This window comes from Halichoeres trimaculatus, unplaced genomic scaffold, assembly GCF_033239565.1.
Source record: "Halichoeres trimaculatus isolate MK-OKI-2021-1 unplaced genomic scaffold, fHalTri1.1 fHalTri1_scaffold_1, whole genome shotgun sequence".
Taxonomy (NCBI): Eukaryota; Metazoa; Chordata; class Actinopteri; order Labriformes; family Labridae; genus Halichoeres; species Halichoeres trimaculatus.
In genome coordinates, this window is record NW_027437179.1 from 14,308,283 (window position 1) to 14,332,575 (window position 24,293).

At 40.2% G+C, this 24,293-nt stretch overlaps 1 protein-coding gene across 1 annotated transcript in view; it reads right to left on the bottom strand.

The window, feature by feature from the left end:
- Positions 1-24,293, bottom strand: part of mmp24 (matrix metallopeptidase 24) — a 117,810-nt gene that overhangs the window by 61,233 nt on the left and 32,284 nt on the right. The window contains exons 2-3 of the mRNA XM_074665485.1: positions 12,289-12,437; positions 9,124-9,240 (exon numbers count right to left, since the gene is read on the bottom strand). Coding sequence (XP_074521586.1) covers positions 9,124-9,240; positions 12,289-12,437 — 266 coding nt within the window. The remainder of the gene's footprint in view (positions 1-9,123; positions 9,241-12,288; positions 12,438-24,293) is intronic.

Genomic DNA, 24,293 nt, shown 5'->3' on the forward strand with positions numbered 1-24,293 from the left:
TGTGATGGTAATCAAACTATTTTAACCCCTTACTGCCTGAATTAGTTAACTATCTAAAAATATGTTTTTAAAGATTGTTTTTATGTGGTTTTGCATTCTTACAGATGTTAAATTAAGTGGCGATTAAGTATAGTAAACACTATAGTTATAACAAAGTTATATTTTAATTATAGACATGAGGAGTTCATCGCCTGACCAATATATTGTGACATAGTGGATCTGATATGATCTCTGTTATGTGTAGAATATGAATTAATATAATGATGAGAGACAAAGGTTATTTCAGGTGCATCAAGACCTGACAGGGTATATTTTAAATTAAAGCTAGAGCTTTGAGACAATTATCAAAGAATTTTGTTTTTGATTTGATGAAGTCGTCCTGAGTGACATCCTGAAAGCCATCAATAAACCAAACACTAAGTGATATGTAATAAAAAAAAAATAAAGAGATCTTGTGATTTTTAAATTGAGAGTCATCTACAAGCTAAAACTAGAACTGGAGAACTGAGCAAGAGTCGCAAACATGACTAGTATTAAAAAGGCTGCTTTCATTTAGTCTTTATATTGCCTACTTTGCATGATTTCTTCCCTGTATTTCTCAAACTGGTGATATAGAAAACCCTAACTTCAGTCCCTGTCTGAAATGGTTTGTTTCAGTGGCTGTCTCTTTAAAGCTCCTCACTCAACAAACCCCCTTCCCTTTGATTGGCCACTGCTCCGCAGGCCTGTTAGGGGTTGAGCTATGGGCATACATTGTTTGAGGCCTGCTTCTCCGACATGTCATGAACCTGTCAGTGGATCCTTATGTGATTGCATCATCATTTCATCATTTGTACTGACCTGGTACAGATCTCCTGCTATATTTTAGAACAGACTGTTTTGAGCCATTTACAGACTCATGTTCAGTGTAGACATCCAATAATGCTAATTTATATCTAAAATATAAAAGAGCTGCTTAAGTCTAAAGTAATGTTTGTGTACTTGTGTGGTTGACACACAAGTACACAACAAGAATATAAACTAACTAGTTTTACTCAGTATACAATGATAGGTGTCAGTTTGATGATAGCTTGTAAAGAAATTCAGGATAATCCCAGATATCAAACATGACTCCAGGCATTGAAGGTTGTTGCAGAGTCAGAAAGAGTTGATTTTAAAGTGTTGGGACAGAGAGTGCTGTCTCAGCTAATCTTAAAGAAGCACACAGACTCCGAGAGTTACTCTAATGTTTTTTCATTCAGCCCCATGACTGTTTGCTGCAGTGTCCTGCAGTACATCATGATGTGAACTACTCATGACCTCTGTTCAAAGACTGGAGTGAAATGATTTTTTTCTGATTTTGACAAATTTTCAGCCTTTTGTTGAATCAGACTATTTTTAAACTTACATTTCAGGGGATGCTGCCTTTTTGTATGTAATGTATGTGTTTGCTGACAGTGGACATAAGAAGGTTTGAGATCCCCTGATTTATATTTTCACTGTATTTCAAAACTGTCTGCTGGCAAATCCCTTTATAAAATGTACTTAGAGATCCACATTTCCAACCCCCAAAATCTGTCAATTTGTGTGTATGTGTGTGTGTGTGTGTGTGTGTGTGTGTGTGTGTGTGTGTGTGTGTGTGTGTGTGTGTGTGTGTGTGCGGCAGACAGCAAGGTAGCAGTTGTCTGATTTGAGTAAATGGTGTGGAACGTTTCAGAGCTGAAGCTGTCCAAATGACCTGTGGCCAAAACACACAGATGGTCCCGCACACACACACACACACACACACACACACACACACACACACACACACACACACACACACACACACACACACACACACACACACACACACACACACACACACACACACACACACACACACACACACACAACATAAATTAAGACACATAGTTTGTGCACTAGTCTAGCACTAAACTGTGTGACTAAAGAGAGCACACTTAGCTCATACATGCAAACATATAACAAAATGTATAATAGGAAATTTGGGTACCTTTAAATTTGGTTTTCACAGAAGCTGAGAGGTTGGTCCTGGGGAATAAACCTCTGCTACAGTAAACTGTCCTTTACAGCAGTGTTATTAAATGTGCTTTTTGATCCCAGGAACTAAAGCCTAATTTTAGTTCAGGGGAAACTCATGTCCCCCTGATCAAGACCCTGTCTGGAAGGTAGCACCTTACAGATTTCCAGAAACTTTGGGGGGTGGGGCCTGTAAGTTGGCTTTTTTTTTGTCTTATATAACTTAATTTAGAATTTTTCCACACTGAGATCATTGACACCATTATTAAAGCTTTTCTTACAAACATTACAAACCTGGCACCCACCCCCCACCCCAACCAGATGGCATCCCCATAACACCTTAACAAAGCTGGCTGTTTTTTGATTGGTGGAGCACCCACTGTGTTTTAATTCAATATACGTCCACAACAAGATCACATCCAGCTGTGATTACCTTGGTTTAATGACTCCTCAACAATCTTTTTCTTTACGCCTGATGGTGTGAATGTGTCTCTGTCAGCTCCCGGTGTTACAGCTCAAAGAGTGACCCTGTAAACTGGAGACCTTTAGCTGAACTGGCTTATTTTCTAAGCATACACCAGTCAATCTCTGATGTCTTCATGCATGAGACAGTAACCGCAACGGCTTTGCTACTGGTGCTTGTCTCTTTCAAGTGTCAGTTCAACAAATCCATCTGCAGAGCAATGAGGCACGATCCAAAACAGCAGAGACTGAATCTCCTCCATGCTAACAGGCTAACTGTGGTGCTGCACATGATGATGCCAGCCTGTGTCATTTTAGCTGAATGACCTTTGCCGTATACCATACAGCATACACTTAGGCATTACAAAGCAAATATACCTTATAAAATTGGCAAAAAGAAATGGAAAGAAGTGGATCAAAGTCATTCAACAAAAAAAAACTGTTCAGGTTTAAATTACCTGCATTAGAAACGTATCTTGTGTCTGAAGCTGATGATAACTTGAGCTGTTAGCAAAATGAAACAACCTCTGAAATACAGACACTGAAGGAACCAGTTTGGTCGTTAGGATACAAACAAGTTTCTCTCCATACGCCCTTGAGGGAAACCACCTCATTTGATCAAGTCAGCAACATTTGTCCTCAGTAGTCTAACTCTGTTATGTTACTGTCTGTTACTTTTACTGCTCCAAAATAAACCATTAGTTATAAATCATTTGCCAAAATGAATTGTAGTCTAATGCTAACACCACAACCATCCAGCCCAGTGAGTGACACCTTAGCAGAGACGTGACCTGATGAACTTTGGAGGCACGGCTGAAATAGATGAAACAAGTCTGTGGTCTTTGAGGTTTCTTACTCGAAGTCTGTGAAGAACGCACAGGTGCTTATCTTTCACTATCAGTTCCTTCAGGCAGATAAGGACACACTTTACGTTTTTGCCTCTGCTTTCAGCAGTTTCAATCAAAAGTGCTTTGTCAGCAGGAAAGTTAAGACAAACTGAAACATCAACATCAAAGTAAAGCATCTTCCCTGCATAAGCTCCATCTCTGCGTCTCTTCCCCTGTCTACCCTCCTCCTCTCCCTGTCTCGGTAGTTTTTATAATTTCACCTCCCTATCCTGAGGCATGGATGGAAATTTTCGTTTGGAGATGTACAGTTGCATAATCCTGCAGCTACAGAGTCTCACAGGAGGTGATAATTCACAGTTGCCAGCAGCCCTGAAATTCCTCCAAATGTGTCTCTTTGCATTTCCATCAGAGTCGTGTCAGCAAGCTTTTCCAGCTGCTCCAAAACTGCTGCTCAGAGCGGAGAGGAAAATCCCCCCGACTGGGCCGATCAATATCCTGAGATATCACAGATTTCAACGAGTGAGCGTGCTGGAAAAAAACTGAAGATGACTTCATTTAAGTTGTGTTTGTTTTTCTTTTGGTGTCAGCTGGATGTTGAAACTGTACCAATGTGTAAGACATGGACAAATAAAAAACTCCATTGAGGCGTCTGAGGGTTTAAGACATCAGCAGAAAGAAAAAACACTTACATGGATGAATGTAAATGAAACAATATGTTTTTTTTTGTCGTTTGTATGTTTTTGTTATTGTTTATATGTTTTTGCCCGTGCACATATCAAAAACTAAGATGGTCAGCTGTGTCATTGCAGGACAACTGTAATGTCAGTAATGTTACTTGAATCACGTCATGCTGACTCTACTTTCTACTTTTTTTTAAAATATTATTTCTTTAGGCTTTTATTAAATGTATTTTATTCAGAGAAGATAGGACAGTGGATAGAGCAGGAAGCAGGGGAGTGGACTTGAACCATAGACTGTATAATAAATACACATAGTCTCCCTGACATCACTCATATTTTTCTGAAACTGATTTTTGAAGCAAATCAGCTGGGCATATTGGACTTCTTCATAGTCACATATTTAAAGACTGGAGGTTGTTGCTTGACTTAAAGGCAGACTTTTATCAGAAACAGATAACAGATATCAGTTTTTTTTTTAACCAATTCCTGATAAAATATTTCAGTTAAACAGTAAGCTACTCCACTGCAGGCGTGTGTTCATCTCCAGCTCTGTTTTCACTCTATGTCACCTATAGTTCCAGAAAATGACACGAAAAGTTAAATTTCACTGTAATTGCATAGTAGTTTCAAACATCCATCTTTTAAATTTTCTCAAACTCCAAGAAGCTCTGTAACTCACTGATTATACAAAAAATATAATTTATTGGTGACCCACAAGAAATAGCTCTTTCAGTCCAAGTAGATGGATGGACACCTTTCGTGTGAAGGATCACGATGTAAGGAATAATGTAATCGAGAAACTTCCTTCTCAAAGTAGGGCTGCAATGATGAGTTGATAAATTTGATACAAATTGTTGAGTGAAAGTGTCGACAACATTTTTTCCGTAATCGATGCACTGTGCTGCGCCATTACTGTTTAGTTTGTCTTCAGTTGATTTGTCTTCTTCCTTTATGTCAGGTTATTTAGCAGTTAGCAACTAGCTGAAGGTGAATTACCGCCACCTGGGTAGATGACCCTGGGCTGCGGGGCTGTGTGCGTCACATGTAAACAGATCAGCGTGGCGGAGGAGAAGCCGAGCCGGCAGGTGAGGGAAACAAGTAAACAAGGGAATAATAGCAGAGCCAATTCCAGAGTTTGGAGTATTTCACATTGAGTAAAAGCCACAGCGTGTTAATTGATGAAAATGACCTTGCATGGCACAGCAGTACGACTTCAATGCTCCAGCACTTAAAACGCAAACATGTTGGGCTCATCAATGACGAGCCGGGAGCTCAAGTGAGAGGTGAGGGGCAACAAAATCTCACTTACACTCCTTTCATATGTTGTGAAATCCATAGTATATCTTTAAGAACTAGTTTTGTCTTTTTATTAAATCATCACCCGATCTGAAAACTACAAGGAGTTCTTTAAACTCGCCTTAGCATTAGCGTTAGCTGCTACAGTGGTAGGGCAGAGGGGGGTGAAGAGTTGGACCTGCAGGTGAAAAGATTGAGGACACATTTTTATTTATTTGCCTTTTTGGCTCACTGAGTTCTTAATCTGATGATATAAACAATATATTTTCTATTATTTTGCCCAAACTGATGATTCTTTAAGTGACAATTCATGTCATTTGTTAAACTCAATAAATGTAGCATCTGGTCAGCTTAAACTATGTTCAAATACGTTGTTTCTTTTTTTTCTGATTCATTGATTAATCGCAAATACAATCGTCACAGTAATCGATTACTAAAATAATCAGAAGTTGCAGCCCTACTTTAAAGTTTTAACATTACTGAAATAACATGGACACAGTGGTGTCTCCTGGAACAGTTATACATCACTAACTTTGACCGACTGTTTGAATCGTCATCTGGTCTTATTGCATTAATTCATATAAGACAGGGCTCTGGAGAAGGTTTGGCGCCCACACAGAAGAAAGATTCAGTTATAAACGATCACAGTTTCCCTCACTGAACAATGGTAGCTGGTCTGAAGTCAGCACTGAGCTACAGGAATGTGACAGGTGATAGCAGGTGAAACATGAAGACCAGGTCTGAGGAGACTCTGATACTGTAAGGAGTAACCGGAGAGGACTGTGATCTCACTCTGTGGGTTTTATATAACGCTGGAGAGTGGGTATCTGTGATGCAGGAGAGCCGGGATGCCTTCAGGGTCTCCTGAGAGTGGTGTAATTTATATTAGGCCCATAAAGCTCTGGGTAGAGTGGTGAGGATAGATAGAGTAAAGGGACGAGAGGCGCAGTAGTGAGGAATCACAGTTCTGTATCAGAGAGTTCTCCCAGCAACAAAAATTAAAAACAAACAAAATAAAGATTATTTTATAAAGCATGAAAAAAAAAGATAAATATATAAAAAAAAATTCAGATTGTTTATGTAGTCTTTAAGATTTTGTTCTTACTCTCACTGGCAGTGTAAGTACCACACCAGAGGAGTGACAGAAACCAGAGCTGGGTAATACAAACTGTTAGCACCAAACATGAGAAACAAGGTTGAATGTTTCCAATTAAATCATCTTGGCACTTGTTAGTGAACACATCATAAGCATGCTGATGGGTCTGGATATCCTGTGTCTGAGGTACAAATACAAACATTGTTGTATCTGCACTGCAAAAAAAGAAATCTGTGGCGTGTCTTTTTTTAAATAAAAACATCTTATCAGACTTAATAGAGGGTATGTGTTTACGTCACTTCCCCTCAGGGACATGTCCACTTTCAGTCGGACTAAGTGACAAAACAAACCCCACTTAGCATTGCAGGGAGCAGCAGTGAATATGGCGGCACTGGGAAAAATGTGGAATATGACATGAAATTAAGGACAGTTGGACACGACATTATTTTGTTAAAGCTACCAAAGAACCAGGGGTCCACTAACATCGACATGTGGCCAGAAATCATATCCTGACATTTATTTGTATCTGATTTCAATGCCAGGAAAACACACCATGTAAAGCCTGAACGCTCCGAAAGCCTCTATATGATTCAATTTACAGTATTCAGTGGATTGACCCATGTGGATACACATATTATCTGTCTGTACTTTTGGAATTTAACACAGACTTTGACGTACAGTCCCTGCGACGATATTTAAGTGAAGTTAATATCAAATACTTTATACACCACAGCAACAACTGCTTTGTGCTGGAGTTTCCCCTTAGTTGGAAAACTGTGTTAGCCTCAATTTTACTTAGTTTACAAATCATGTCAAGCACAAGGTTCATAACCACACAAAGTCAAGAAAGTTTTAGTTATGAAACACATAGCTGAATGATAAATGATAACATTTGGAGATTTTGTAATTTAAGGTATAACTTAACCCAAAAATACAGCATAAATTAACGTTAACTGACCAAAATGGGAACCACAAATCCAGTTTTTGTTGTCTGGATTGTTGCTGTAAATTGCAGTGATCCATCAGTTTGTCTTCTCTTTGTCTTTCAGTAGCCTGTCAATAGATCGCTCTGATTGCTTTTCAAACATTTTTGTTCAGTCAATCGCGCGATAGCTCTTCCCAATTTTTTCATTTTCTTTTAGAGTTTGGACGGTATTTAAGCCAAATGCTGCCACTCATCTCCCTCTTTCTGCCACTCAGTGGGCATAACCACAGTGACTTTCGCTTGCTGTGACATCACATACATACCCTCTATATGAGCCATGCAGCTGACAAGTCCAGAAAAATGTCTCAATTCAAGATATTAAAACACAAAAATGGAGACTGAATTTCTAATAAAAATCTACCAAAGGAGTAAGAAGAACATACTTGACCTCTCTTACCCCACTGGCAGATTCTTTGTTGATCACTTCAAATGATACTAAAAGTATCCTGCATTAAGACATTTTTCTAGACCTGTCAGGGGAATGTGGCTCTAAAAAGATGTTTGACTAGAAATAAGACACAAGCACTTATTTAAATTTCAGTTTCTGCGTTGTGGTCTTAAAATTGTTCAGCTGCATATTGAGCTGAAGAGATGCAAGACAAATTTAAGACCTGAACATCCAACTCTAACACCCTGATCCTGAACAGTCCTGAGAGGAAAACGATATTTTGTTTGTATTGCTGAAATTCAAGACACCCCCACACATTTCTCCTCAAACTAAAGTTTACTTGAACAAATGCATAACAAAAGCACAAAAACCACATGGCGGATAATCTGAATCAGAATAATGTGGTTTCTTTGCTGCACACATGCCCATCTTATGTAACTCACTGTTGAGCTGTTGCATTTATTTCCCAGGAGGATAACTGGGAGTGAATTAGGATCAAGAGATGAGAAATCTTGATCCTGGCTACAAACACAGTTACAGATCATAAAGGATAACAAGAGTTTATAGAGACGTGTTGTGTTAAGAGACGTTTGTGCCGTTTAAGCCTTTCGACTGTTTTATCAGTGAAGACCAGCGGAAACAGAAGCTGAACATGCAGGGACAAAGGTGAGATTCTGCTTCAAAGGCGAGTTCAATGCGTTTCCTTTGATGAAAACAAACTGACTATTGTTTCTTCTGAGTATTGACACTGAAGCTTATTTTGGATTTGAATTTTAGAGCAGGGAAGGGACTGAGTGGGAGAAAATGAGAGGAAAAGAGAGACAGAGGCAACAGAGGATGAAGTGGGCAGAAGCTACAATGGGAGCTGCTGGGATGTGTTCAATATCTCGTGGGACAGCTCTAATCTGCATTAGACCTATATTACATGGCTGAGCTGCAGCTCGGATTCTCACATCATCCAGTGGAGGGTTTTACTGCATGTAGACAGTCAGAGACAATGCAATAAGGTGGGAAGGGAGGAGGAAAGAAAAGAAAGATGGAGGGAGAAGTGGGTGGATGTAATGCAGGGATATGAGGTGCATTCAGGGTCTCGTGAGACGGAGCTAATTTACATTAGGCTCAGCCAAGTTCAGACAAGGAGAGATAGAAGGAGTAAGAGAAGGAGACAAGCAATCAGGACGGGAGAAGAGAGGAGGGGGATGGAGAGAAAGGGGAGAAAGACAATACGTGAAAAGAAGAGAAAGAAAGGTTGGCAAAGAAAACACAAATGAATGGGGTGTCTTTATAAATCCACTCTAAAGACGGACAGGTGTCGCAGAATTTTCTCAGTACAAAGCTGTAGAAAATACCTGTAGGAAATCTTTTGGTTTCTCCACCTCTGTCCCGTCAGTGCGTAGCGTTTATTCCTCTGACGGCGGCTGGTGTGAGGATGATCTGGGACACCACAGCGAGGTCTCCTCATCCACCTGAAAACAACACGAGACATTTAAATCACATCCCTTTTAAGACACAGAAGAAGAAAACCTCCAAACTTCCACTCCGCTTGCAAAGTACACAGAAATCATTCCCAGTTTATTCCTCACCCTTTAATCTGACAAGAGCACGGCAAGAAAACAGGGATAAGCCAAACCGCTTTTGTAACAGTTTGAACATGTTTGATTTAAATTTATAAATAGATAAATCGAAAAATGGATGTTAAAAGAAAATTTTGAATTTTTGAGCCCGCCCCAAGTGGACAACCACAGAAATGCAGCTTTTAAAACTTTTAAAACTCCTGTACTTAGATCAGTTTTTCCCATTCTCAGGGCTTTTTGGTCTATGAACTAAGTTGAGCTTTGTTCACTAACAAAAAAGAAAAGAAATGTTTCAATTCATAACAAAGTTTTATGATTACATTCAATTTGCTTACTTTGATAAACACGGTACAGCATTTCCCCAAGAAAAACAAAACAAGCTTTCTCCAGATCTAAAACCTCAACCCTGTTGATTTGTGACCTGGCTCACTATGTCAGTTTGTTGTCAGTCAATCTGGAACCAATATTAGGGTTGGAACGTTCACAAAAACCATGATTTGGGTCTTAACACCATTTTGAGGACATGGTTTTCAGTTCGGTGTATATTGTTGTTTTTAACACCACAGATTACCATATTCCACCACCATTAACAGATTATTTTTAATCAATTTTGTTATGTATAGTCATGAAAAATCTGAAAGAATGAGGCTGTTTCCTATTTAAAGCATCATTAAAACTGAAAAAAAGCATTGCTAGTTCCAACATGCTAACTCCTCAGTAAGGAAAATCCTGTTGCCTGTCCCAGAAGTCACTTAAAGTAACTAAATGCCATTATCTAATTCGCAGAAAATTGTCCATTTGCATGTAATTGCCATGGACTCTGAAGAGAAGAGTTCTGGTGATGTGACAGAGCAGAGACCGACAGAGAAGGATCTGGTGTGATTTGGACGTTATTTAGCCGAGTGAGAATGAAGATCACATCTCTGTGACTGTGAGTGCAGCCTGTTGTCAAGTGAACTTTAACACGCAACTGATGACAACAGCTGAGCCAAACAGGTAAACAAGTCATCACTTTAACTAAAGGTGTAATTTTCCACCCATCTATGAGATCACCTGACAGATCTAAGTCTGATAAATCACAACTGAACCTTGCTTTTCACATTTCAACATTAATAATACACTGTTTTAAAACTATTTTGTCTGTTTTTTTTTTTTTGTTTTTTTTGTCCTCTGAAATATTTTGCTTGGTGTTCCTGACAGTACCACTTGAATGCTACACTTAATAAACTCAAATCAAAGTAGGTGTTTTGGTTGTACTCAAGTAAAAAAGATTATTAGACTTGATTTGTGCCAAATTCCTCGACTAGTCCAGAAAATGTCTTATTTCCATTTTTTTTTTTTAAATGATCTAAATCACTTGTCATGAGTTGAAAAATCTGCCAGTGGGGTAAGGAAAATTAAGATATTTTTCTCATCGGAAAGAACTTGAGTGCTACATTTTTCTCTGGCCATTGGCAGATTTTTTTTAAATTAACTCTAGTACAAGGAATGCAGGTCTCATTTTTTGGCATGTCATCTTAAACCCTTGATGTCTGTTGTTGCAAATTTGCAAATTTATCAGGTCTTGAGGCAGCTGAAATGACCTTTGTATCTTATTATTCCCTAGTGATTCATATTCTACATGTACCAAAGATCGTATCAGATCCACTAGGTCACAATATATCTTCTCATGTCTATATATGTAATATAACTGAGTTATAACTATTGTGTGTGCTATTCTCTAATTTACAATCTCCACTTAAAGGCAGGGTTGGCAGTCCTGAAAAACTAGCATGAATTTGAATGTAGCATCTCGTCAGGACTCCTCCCCTCCTCCCCCTCCCCTTGGAGCTCCCTCAAAGCAACGCCCCCGCTCACATGCACAGGTGCCGCTGATTCGCGACTGATTGTGAATGACTGAAAGACGGACTCAGCACATCATTTTATGTTTTGCACTATGTCGAGTCATGTCTCATTTAGAGGTAAGGAAACACCAAAACTTTAAAATGTAAAGCTAAAAAAACAATAAACAAACGTGACTTCTGTCAGTACTTGCGACTGTCATGTTAGAATTGTCCACTTTTACCTGTGACATGATATCAGGAGTAAAGCTATAATACAAACAGTACATGTAGGCCTACATTTTCTCTAGGACTTACCAAATATCACAGTTTTTTTTTTTTTTTTTTGCTTGTCAGTTTATTAGAGTTTATTAGACTCTGATCCGAACTACAGCCCAGAGCCAAGTACCCCATCAGGTCAGAGGGGACATGCCCGAGGTCGAGCCAGAGGGGCAGTAGTTAGAGGCAGGGGAACAGAGCAAGAAAAGAAAGCCTCCGTCTTTCTTTTCTTGCTCTGTTTAGCTGGAGGAGCGGCACCGGGCAATCGAGGTACAGGTAGCTTCTACGCCATTCTGCAGCGCTGCTCCTTCCTTCTCAGCTCAGCCACGCCCACTGAATCATGTGCATGCCAGTGAAATGTACGCACAGGAGGCGGGCAGAACGGCGACGGGTTTTGATTGGTTTACAAACAAGGTGTCCCTGGAAATTGGTTGGTGTTTTCCCTTTTTTAGTCCTGCTGTTGATAGCGGATATTTTCCGCTCTGTGATCTGTCCACATCATGTATTTCTTGCCATTGGTACATATAGATCATTTCAACCAGCATAACAAAAAGTGTGTCTAAATCAAACTACCAATTATACCTTTAATTAAACACGTGTTAGAATGCAAAAACACACAAAACAATCTATTTTTATAATTGTAAATTAATTCAGGCATTAAAGTGTTAAAATAGGATATTTATTGGACCTCAGGTGAATGTCATGCACTTTAAACACTTCCTTGTTTTTTTTTTATTTATTTTTTTCCTGCAGTGTAATGACTATGGGTCTAAAACAGGTTTAAACTTGTTTTTGGTTATCTTTATTCGAACACAGACTCATCCTCTCACTGGTGACTCACTCTATAGTCGTCTCGTCCAGCACTCCTGTCACAGGGATGCCATAGAAGCGCTGCATGGCGGCCACGGCGGACTGCATGGCTTTCTCCTGTCGCAGGTCTGATGTACGGACGTCATGAGGCAGCAGGTAACCGTAGTTCTTCAGCCATGTCTGAAAGAGAGGAAAGAAGGGGGAAGAGTCATTACAGACTGAATTTGTTACATTTAGTTTAGTATTCAGTAAAACCACTGAAGAGTGAAAGTGCCACAAACATGTCCCTTTAAAGCCTACTTTCTATTTGGGTCAATGATTTCAGGCTCAAAAATAATGACATTTGGTGGCTTTTAAAACGTATAGCAGCCCTCCTTATGACAAGAAGGTTCTGGTTTGTTAGATTTGGGTCTTTCCTCCAAATGCATGCAGCTTATTCTGTCTGGGGATGCTCAGGGCGTGGCTACCTTGTTATTGGAACATGAGACCAAAGCCAGATTCAGTCACTACTGACTCCCAAAAACCAAAATGTCCACTCCTGCCACTCCTGATACTGAGTTGAAAGAAAGCAAAAACACAAAGAAAGCGTTCATAGAAAAAAACATGAAGCATGTCTTCATGTTTCTTTATTTAGTCAAGTGCTCTTCAGGTGCAGCAAAGCAGAACAAAAGCAGGAAATAAAGGGAGGGTGATAAACTGACAGGGGATAAAAACAGACAAAGGCAGAGAAAAGACAGAGAGAGGACGCAGAGATTTATCGAACCTGTCCGAGAGAAACTGAGACAAAGACATGAAAGGATGAAGAGAGAGCTTTTCCGCCTGAAAACTTTCACAGAAAATCTGATTCACACCGATCCAAAATCGATGCTGAAGCCACAAGTTTCCGCGGATGATTCTTATTACGTCGTATTTTTCACTTTGCCGTGTGCCTGTCTCTTTAATATGACATTACACAAGCTCCTGAGTCTCCTGAGAGAAAGAGAGGGCCAGGGAGGGAGGAAGATGAAGAAGAGGAGGCAGGAAAGGGAGAGAGGTAAATTAAGAGAAGGGGGAAGAGAGGAAAGAGAAAAGGAGACAGATGAGAGAAAGAGGGGAGGGAAAGGGGAAAGAGGGTAGGGAGAGATAACGAAGGGGGAGGTTGAGTCCTTCTCTACAGTAGGTCATTAATATTTCAAAGCGTGTGCCAGCTTCTCTCAGCCAGTCCAAGCCCAGAAACCTGCACTCAGCTACAATATGAATGTGCTCTAACTATGGTGGACACAAAGAGAAGGAACTAAAGCTGTGCTGTCGTTCCCCAGGCACAAAAATATAAAGTCTCAAACAAAAACAACCTCACTCCACAGCGGCAGCATGGTGCGGACCAAAAGCCTGCAGAGCCAATTTCTTCCTCAGTATGTCACAATCCTCCATCCTGAGAGAGCTCTGATATTCTCTACAGTAAATACACCCTGTGGAGAGCTGCTTGGACTGAAAATAGTCCTCAAATCAAGACAACAGGAGAGCGGCAGAGTAGAGCAGGAAGGAGAATTTATCATACGTGGTGGTAGGGCGTCCCAGTAAAACTGTTCGCCTCTCTTATTTCAATACACCCATCAGTACGATGGGGCAACTAAGAAAAGCAACAAAAAAGATGTTAACAACAATGACAAACCCAGGGAAGGTTACAGGCTTTAGAAACGGAGGTCAAAACAAATCTGAAGGTGGTACCAGCAAGGGCAGACGATCTGCAACCACCTGAACAAGATCCATCAAGTGAAACGTGCTGCAAATGATCAAATGATGTAGAGCTGAAACGATTCCTCGAATGATTCGAAGTACTCGATTACAAAAATTTCTCGAATAATTTTCTCCGCCTCGAGGAATCGTTTAATTTAAAAAAAGATCAAAGAGTGGTATTTCAAATAGAGCTGAGGCAATATTAAGAGAGTTTTCAGACCCCTCAAGCTACCTCTTGTACAAAATAGCAACTAGCAACAAATCTAGCTTCTTTTCTAGAGTTTGGAGACTAATGGGTCATTCTACAAAACGGGTGCCATTTGGGTCCACAACATTTGATGAGATGTACATGGCACAAAAAATGTGTCAAAGTGTGTTTACAGATTTTGGAGCTACCAAAGCAAGTGCTCTTATTGACATGCTGTATCAGAAAATTCTATTTCTTAAAGAGAAAAAAATTCATTTGAAAAATAACTGCTCTTTAACTAAACAAAAATGTATTTTATCCGATTACTCGATTAATCGATGGGATTTTCAGTAGAATACTCGAATACTAAAATATTCGACAGCTGCAGCCCTAAAATGATGTAAATTCAAATGCATGCAAAACTCCAAAAGATGCTCAAAAAGCAGAAACAAATGACAAACAGGGCTGTTACAATGAGTAAGGGGTAATGTATGTCAGATAGTAGAGCTTGATGTGGTGGAGTCTTGTCCACCCTGTTGGGGTTTTATATCTCGCTAAATCCAACTCCAACATAACATGACATTATCCTGGCCACTAACTTAAGATACAAACAGGGTGACAAAGAATTATAATTACAGAATGATTTCACTGGTTTTAAATGGTTGGTGGATACAGATGTTAAGAAATGGTTGGAGTTTGCACTCCATGGTGATTGATTCTAATCTGTTTGTTTTTGCCACACCTTTGAACGCTGCTGCTATCATCAAAACTGCTCATGGTTTAACCCCAGGCTCACACTGAATACTCACTGTTGTAGGCTCACATTAGCCCCCCCACATGGTGCAAGTCCGGTTGCAGAAGCCATACGGCACAACAAAATGAATCGGCAAGAAGTCAATTTTTCCCTGACGCCGGAGAGGGTCTGCGTCAAGCTGAATGAAATATGATGAGCTTTACAGGAAGTGAATTGCCTGGTGGCATGAAGATCTGTTGTTTTTCCAACTAAAATCAGTGAACAAACAAATGTAACTTGACTCTTCTTTGACAGCACAGTCACGCTAGTAATAAATGTAAACATTACATCACACCTGGTGACACAAGGTCGCAAAAGTGAGCAGCACAGCATCTCCTCACTTATTTTGATGAAAACAATGGACGACGAGAGACTCATCCTTGAAGTGGAAAGTCATTCCATTTTATATGACACATCCCATCCTTATTATAAGGATAATACAAGAAAATAAAAAAGTTACGTTATTTAAAATGATAAACATATCAGAGGAATAAAGGTAGGGATGGGTACCTTTCACATTTGAAACGATACGCTACCAATTTTCGGTACTGTTGTGTGCGTAGATGGAAAAAAATATCAATTTGTTTAATAATAAAATGTAAATTATTTTTAGTTAACATATTTATTCTTCAATATATAACCCTGTAATGCTGTGTTCATGTCCAGCATGTAAAATCACCAACTCTTCCACTCCCTTACAGTCACAAGTTTGCATTTAGGTACCTAAACGTGTTACCTTTTGATTGTACATGAATCGGTACCCAGTTCTTTTGACTGAATCTGGTAGGTACTTATGAAAGTACCTAATTCGGTACCCATCCCTAAATAAAGGTTTTTGTTATCACTCATTGTAGAAGGAAATAACAATTCCAAAAGCACTTGACAACACGTGCAGTGTTACAGGCAAATACGTTAAACTTGTTCTCGCGCGAAGTCCAGACAAGAACGTAAACCCACGTGAGCTTCTACTCTCGCAAGTGCCCTTTCCGCAACCAGCCTCTATCTGGATATTTACCAATATGATGCTAACAGAAGCTAAAAGTTTTACCCACTGACTGTATAAAACACATAATAAGTCTCCACAACGTCACTCGTCTGTTTATAAAACAGTGAAATGAAGCTAATCGGCAGATGCAGCCACATTGGATATGTCGCAGGCTTTTAGCTTCCTTTCGAACAGCTGCAGGGCGCCCGCCAGTCACGTGAGCTAAGCTGTGTCTCTGTTTGGACAATCAGATATTCCTAGTAATTTCTATACTGCAGAGATAGAAAAAAAATCTTCTTAATGCCGTAAAATTCTGTTCCTTTGGCTTGGTGTCTACATGGTTTCCGGTCTTTCTGCAGCCAACCTTGATTCTTGATGAAATTTTCACACTTCTGCATAGGCTTCATTTTTCTACACTGGATGTTTCCCCTTGTTTTTACCTCACATTCCAGTCAGTGGCATTAACAATCAGAAGCTAAACTCTCTAAACTCATTTCTGTAGAATGATTTGATATTATGTGATTGGTCCGCTGCTTTGCCCATGTTAGTGTAATCTAATAACTGTCATTCAGAATCAAGTGTTTTAAAGATCGTAAAGAAAGTCGTGTAACATGCAGTGTCAATGTATGCATGGGTGCAGACTTGTGTTTATACTAACAGATAGTAAAAGCAAGAATAGCTACACCTTGAATTATAAACACTAATGATGGACATGTAATCATCACAAGCTGTGATTCTATTACTCTTTTCCCCAAAATAAAAAGCAAAATTTCTCAAGTGTTGATAAAGTATAACTGCGCCTTGACGGTGTTTCCATTATGACTAGAAGTGTGCACGACTCCAGTTAAGTAATACGTAATGTCCGGACAGACGCTGCACTCATGATGATGCCAATTCATTAACACTTGTGTTTTTATTTACTGGTCAAACTGTTGGCGGAACCACAGCAAATAAAAACAGGCAGGAACAAAAAAATTTAATGAAAATCATCATTTCCACCTTGCCTGCTCTCCCATTTACACACACACCTCCGCCCCTCCCTCCTGCTGCTCTCTGACCCGCTCACAGCCGTCCTGATGCCTTCACTACTGACGGTCCAAAATACAAACACCTGCACCTACCACAGGACTAACAGCAGAGCTGTTACAAAATGAACACCAGAAATCCGTATGTGTGGACATGGACACGTACGAGGGACTTTTGGGAGAGGATTGTGGCGGAGGAGGTGAGGGAGGTGCTTTGATATGACAACGTGAAATGTTTTTGCTAAAAAGGTGAAACTTCTGAAAAACCACCTCATGAGAGAGTGAAAACTTTTTAGTGGAGCTTTAAGCAAAGTTTCAGGAACAGAACCCACCTCAACCTCACCCTCACCCCTTCTGGCATTTAAACCCTCCTAACCCACTATGTCCTGTTTGCGCTCGCCCCCTTCCCTCCCCCTTCTTACTTGGTTCCTGCTGCTTTCCTTCCCCATAGAGTCCCAATAAAGAAGGGTCTGTGGTGCCCCATAGACTGTAGAAAAAATGGACGTCATCTTGCTCAGTGAGATTGCCACAAAAACTGCTCCCCCTGGTGGCTGGCTGCAGTAAGGGTCAAAAAATCTGGCTCTCCAGTCATTCCAGATGGGCTGTGGTCAAACTTTGAAAAAAATGAATACACCTTGTAGAAATGTTTCTCACGTCTGATTGTTGTGGTAATTTGAAGATATTATCTGGCTGCCTTGTATTCAAGTTCTCTTTTTTCCAAACGTTTCGTTTTAATTGGTTATAAGAGGTTAAAAACAAGGTTTCACGTCACGTTTAACGATGATTGACAGCTGCCGTTCTTGTGGATTTTTTTACTTTCTAGGGTATTGTAAAATATGTTGGGGGGGAGAGTCAAGAAGTGATTAGACTCTTGAAAGGAAAAAATATATATTCTTGTCACCAGGCTCCACACAGATTCTCTCAGAATCCCTCCCTTTTTATTACAATGTCTCGGTTTTGTGTAATTCTAGGTGTAATGGAAACGCAACTACAGACAGCCTCTCAATCTTTCCTCACTGTCTGATGATCTACTGTCAGTGATCACTACTAAGCTTTCAATGGAGTGTTCACTGTCTGACCAGGACTTTCTCTGGAGAAGCTGACAGGACTCTGATTGGTTTCCAACGCCCAATTTTAGTGTCATCCTGCACTAACAACTTATCTCACTGACTATAAAGCAAAATTTACTGTTGCTGTTTAAGTGAAGCGACAAAGTTATTTATATATATATCATTGTGAAAATGAGAATCTGTGGGACCATCTATCCAAGTGCTGGCGTCTAACCCGTGTGTTTAGACGACTCATTCAGATAGTGATCCTAATCTGCTTTTAATCCTCAGAGTAAATGTGAACACAGTGTGCCACATGGTCCGTGAGCCCAACAGAAACAGGCTGCTCACAATCCAATTAAAAATCTGTGTTGGTGATAAGACGGCACTGTGCTCCAACAAAACATCTCAATCTGACTCCTGCTATTGTTTTCTCTTCTGTACAGTCGCTGATAAAAGAAAAAAAAAAGAGCTTCAGGCAGAAACCGATAAAACAAATTCACTGCAGCTGTCAAGATACAAGAGTGCTGTTTAATAAAGACCGAAATGATGATTACACAGTTTCATTTTTCAAACAAACAGCATGATGTGGTCTGAACCAGCACTGAGATAACATCAAGACATAAACCTGGTTACTGTGGTGTTGTGTTTGATTTTTATTTATACAGTCGGCCACTTTATCAAATTTGATCATGTCTTAAAAACCACTGATCTGACTTACATATGCTGTAGTTTTTTCCCTGTGATGATGATGTTTCTTTTTCGATCTGCCAACAGTTTGAGTCTTTGGATAAAATATTAAGTCACATTCCTTTTTTTTTTTTTTGCTTTATGCCTTAATTGGATAGGAGAGAGGACAGTAGATAGAGCAGGAAACAGGACGAGAGTGGGGAGTGCCATGCAGTAAAGAGGCCACAGGCTGGACTCAAACCCTCCCCGCCAAACCCACCTGTGCAAGGGCGTACCTCATGGAGTGCGACCTAAACCACTCGGCCATCTGCACTCTGTGTTTTTGGCCTTTTATAGCATCTGTAGTTTAAGTTTATGAAAAATCTAGGGCTGGGCAACGATTAAAACTTTTAATTGTAATTAATCATATGATTTCCCTGATTAATCATAATTAATCACATTGTGAAAGTGTCAAAACATCTGTCATGCAAACATTAAATCAGTACTTTTTATACAGTAATAGTTAAATCACATATTTAGTGCAAATCAAATTTACAAAATGTAAATACAAAATTAAAGCTTATTGCCACTGTCAGGGCATTAATGTGATACTCCGGGATGGAACAAGTTGGGTCCTATCACAAGGTTTAGGGCAGAAATGACCCCTACAGCAGTGATTTTGTGTAGCAGAAGCCCAGGGCGCTCACACCAAACACTCCCTCCCTGCTCCTCTGCTGGTTTCCTCTGCACTCAGACGGGGCCATTTTTTACTTGACCAAAAACACAAATAAACAGACTCCCACCGAAAAAATCTTATATCGGTCTGCATTCACGCTTCATTTAGAGAATTTTTAGTGCATTACTTTCACACAAAAACACCGCTAAATAAGGCTCTAGTTCTCATGGTGTCTCTTCGTCCTGGCAGACTACCTGCATTTGTTTAAATATGGCACGCCGAGCGCGCGGACTGATACACTAAGCGGCGAGCGTCTTTAAGTTCCATGGCGTTGACCCTCTTCTCCATGCTTGTTTTGGTTACTCATCGTGTTTTTCCGCCAATTTCACTTCCGGTTCCACCGCGGTCAGCAACAGACATTTACAAAATAAAAGCATGTGAGCAACATGCACTAATGTGCGATAAAATATTCAACAGCGTTAATAGATTGGCGGGTTAACGTGAAAATAACGCGTTAACTTGCCCAGCACTAGAAAAATCAGAACTTTTTGGCCTGGTCCAGAAAAAGGCATAACATGCTCATCAAGCTATGATTATGATGTCCTGAACCAGTTCAAAGATCCGTACGCGCTGACCTCATCATTTCAACAAAACTCATGAAGATATTTTTTACAACAGAGCATTTTGAGCAGCTTATAGACAGATTCAGGGAATCCTGCAACATACACTCCTGATCAAAATCTCAAGACCAATTGAAAATTTTATTAAATTTTACATTTTGCTCTGTTGGATCTTATTGAGATTTTGTGCAGAACTTCAAAATGCAAAAAGAAGAAATAGGAGTGAGCCTTTTTAGTTTGACTGTTGATTGCAATAACATGCTTACTCTTTTTGTCTCACTCTTAATCTATTTAATTCATTGTTGTCAAGGACAGGAGTATGTATTAATAATTATATTTCAGTATTTTTGTATAACACTGCATCCAACTTACAAACACACACATGAATACACACTGCAGCTTCTCTGGGTGATGTTGGGATAAGTTCAGGGTTACAGAGCATGTGTGAAAGTCAGCTTCTCTATAGGAGTCCATTACGCAAGAGTCACCATGTTTTTGTGTAGATGTGTGTATCTGAATGTGTTAGTTCAACATAAGCAGGTGTGTATGCCCTTGCATCCTTCTGTGTGTGTGTGTGCGCCTGTGATCTCTGCTGACGAGTAGGGCCAGCTGCTGCCGGTTCAGAGGAAGCAGTGTGAATTTAATAATTCACCAGCTGCTATTATACAACAATTACTACAGTGCCATGAAAGCTCTGCGAATGTGCGCACACACACACACACACACACACACACACACACACACACACACAACACAAGTATATGCAAAATTAAAACCAGTGAGTTACGTTACTGTTAATGAATGTTTAATTTCTATCTGACTCAAACAACAAAGATTCTCTTCTCTCCTCTCCGGTGTTGGGTGAAACCACAGAGACACACACCACCTGAACAGAAAGTCGGAGAAACATAATCACCCAGAGAAGAGAAGAAGAGAAGGAGTGCTGGATTACTGAGCTGCTCCCTACAGAGAGGCTGCTGTGCTTTCACAGCTCACACACAAGACACACTTCACTCAGAGGACGAGGTTCTTACCAGCCCGTCAAAGTGACCACATCACATCTCCACTGTGTTCTCAGGAAGAATCAAAACTACAACCTCAAACACTGAACTGCATCAGATGCTGGGTTTCTGTTTTGCAGAGCTTAACTTCTGTTCTGTGATATGGAAACTCAGACTGATTTAACAGTCAGATGACAAACACCAAGAGCCCAAATGCTCCCATCATCCACACCACATTTGGCAAGCCATATTCAAAACATTATGTATAAGTACACATCTCTTTTAAAACATTTTCATGCTATAAAAACTGCCTATGCCCTCTTTACTGAAGCCACAAATACAAGAGTACAGATATTTACCCAGAAGACAAAGTATAACTTGGTGACATAAGCGATGTCTAAAACCAGGTCCAAGGGTCAGTCATGTCCCAAGGTCCATTTTCATACAGCCCCCAGCTTCCTATTTCTTACAATGTATCAATTGTGTCACTGAAATGAATCATGCTCTAAATTATGTGTACATTAACATTTTTATCAAGTGCAAAATAAAAACCCAAAGTATAATAGTAACATCTCACTAAACTATATTTTGACTGTGCACAAGCTACTTAAATAAAAATAAAGCTCTGTACGTTCAGCAGAAATTCAAGAACTCCAAAAGCTGGCAGGTTAAAATGACTGTATTTAATAACATGATGTGAAAATGTGCTTCTTAAACATCCAGGGCTCTAATTTCGTGGCGCAGCGCAGGGGGCGCAAGCCTGGCGCAGGGGGCGCAAGCCTGGCGCAGGGGGCGCAAGCCTGGCGCAGTGCTAATTTCGTGCGGCGCACCACCGTGTGCTGCCAGTTTGACAATTTGATAGACTGTCTGTGCAGAGATGGGTGTGACTGCGCGCCAGGGGGAGTTGACGGCGCACCAGGGGGAGGTGTCAGTAGATTCATGTTGGCGCAGTGACAATTTCGTGCCAAAAAAGTGCGCTGAAAGCTCGCCAGCTCCAACCCGGTCTATCTTTGGCGCAAGGCGGAGTGCACGATCCGCAGCCGTAATTTGGTGACAGGCAGTGTTCGCTTGAGGCTGGCTCCGGAAGTAGCGAAAGTCACATACACACCAAGCCAAAAAAAGCCATTTTCAAAGCAGAAATTAACCTATTTGTTGCCTGGTTCAAATTTTTTTGTAACTTGTAACGGCCTTTCGGAGGATATTAAGATCGCAAGCTCCCTCAATAAGAGACCCAGCTGAGGGTCACGTGACCGTCAGGCGTCCTGTGGTTGTAGGCTAAGCCCTTGCCACTACCAATATGGCCGCTATCGCCGATGTGCTTCATTTTCAGTTTCAGTAACAGACGGGTGACGTCGGCGAGACTACGTCCATCTTTTATACAGTCTATGGTAGTGCCAGGCACACACGGCATGACTTTTATACCTCAACAGATTTGGGAATCGTTGGAGACCACACACACATGAAGAAAGATCAGTAAAACAATCCTCTGATCACATACTAAACAGTGCCATAACATTGGTACACCATGCCCTATAGTGTCTGCAGCAATAATCCCACAGACCTGAGGTCTCACAGAATTTGGTGTGATCAGACAAGGAAAGGTATGATATCTATGATTCCTGACTGTGGGGGAGGCTCCACTGTGGAAGAAATAATCAGTAATGACAAACCCTGAACCAGGTAATTTGTGAAGGCAAATCAGGCCCTAAATCTGGATTAAAAAAACACCTGAGCAGCCAGAGCAGGTGGCACGACTCGAGCAGTACAACTTTCACTGTGCTGAGCCTGAAGCCCAAGACACACATGGAGCCAATCTATTCCCATTGAAGTCATCTGCCAAGACAGGGAGTGCACAGAAGACACAGAATTATATCCAAATGAGCAGTAATACAGCCACAGAAAGACACTGTAACCTGTTGTTTGTGTGTTGTTCTCCTCATACTGAGCCCAACTGCTCCTGGCTGCGCTACGCTCCAAGCACACGTTCTGTGTGCCCTCAGATCCAGGCACTCCACGATGAAGCTCTTCCTGTGTGTCTTGGGCTTCACTATCATACTGGTAGCTAACGGGACTGTTAACTCTAGGTAATGAAAACAGATGAGTTTAGAAAGACCTGCACACCTGCACAAAATCTTCAGGTTTTGGACAGATTACTACGAAAATGTTGAAAAATGAAGACAGTTTAAATCTATCAGACAAAAAAAAATTAGAACATATTTTATGCACTGACTTAAATTGTAGGTTTTATGTTGCAAGCTGAGTATTAAACACTTCAATAAGGTGTTGGAGGTCAGGCTTCACACAGTTAGATAAATTCATCACTTGTAGCTTTGAACAAATCAAACAATTAATTGAATTTTTATGTGGAGAAAAAAAACTTTTATACATCCTGAAAAACAATATGTGCCGCAGGAACTTATTGCAAATATTTCTAATTATAATTCTCTGTGTTGGCCAAGGCCACGTGATGATAGTGGCACCTCCTGCTTCACTGACTTCATTAGTTTCAACAACAACACCTTAGTTTCCCAGTTACACCTGTTTCCATATGCAGTTGATTGTAGGGTTAGCTCATTGAGGGAGATCTTGTGCTAATTTTTCCTCTCCTTTTTGATAATGAAGCACCCATTTCTGTCATAAATGAAGATTTGCAATTTTTTTTACTTTTCATGCAGGGTGCAGAATTGAAAACACTCCAACAAATAATAAAATGTCCGTATTCCTACAGTTTTTGTTTGATCTGGTAGCACACACCTGTGAAGATAGAGACGTTTTTATGCAGTTTCATTCACTTTAAAGTCATGAATAAAGAAGTGAGTGTTATGCGAGGTGAAGGTTGGTGACTGAAAGAATCGTTTTTGAAATGCTGAACATGGTGTGGGAGGAAAGAGGTCTTCCTCTCCTCACACAGCTGCTGTGATGTAACCCACAGAGATCATCCTCGGCAGAGCGACAGCTTTCATTGTTAGAAAACTAAGTTGAACTCAGATATGCTCTCTGAACGAGTTAGCTTCACTTTTGTGATCATGAAAACAAGTTTTTAACACAGTCTTAAAGAGGATGTTAGAGTTGAAGGTTGACACTGACTGCATAAGTCATTGTTGACATCCTGCAGAATCTTTCTGAAATCTGACCTCCAACACTTTGACAAGTGTTCATAACTTTACAAAAACAGTCAGAAGAATATGGAGAAAGTAATAAATGAGCCAATTGCTGCAGCTGTTGGATCATGATGTCGACACAATAATCTATTTCCTGTGGGCTTTTTTCAAAAGTCAATGAATGCTGCTTTTGTTTCCTGCTCTATGCTTTATT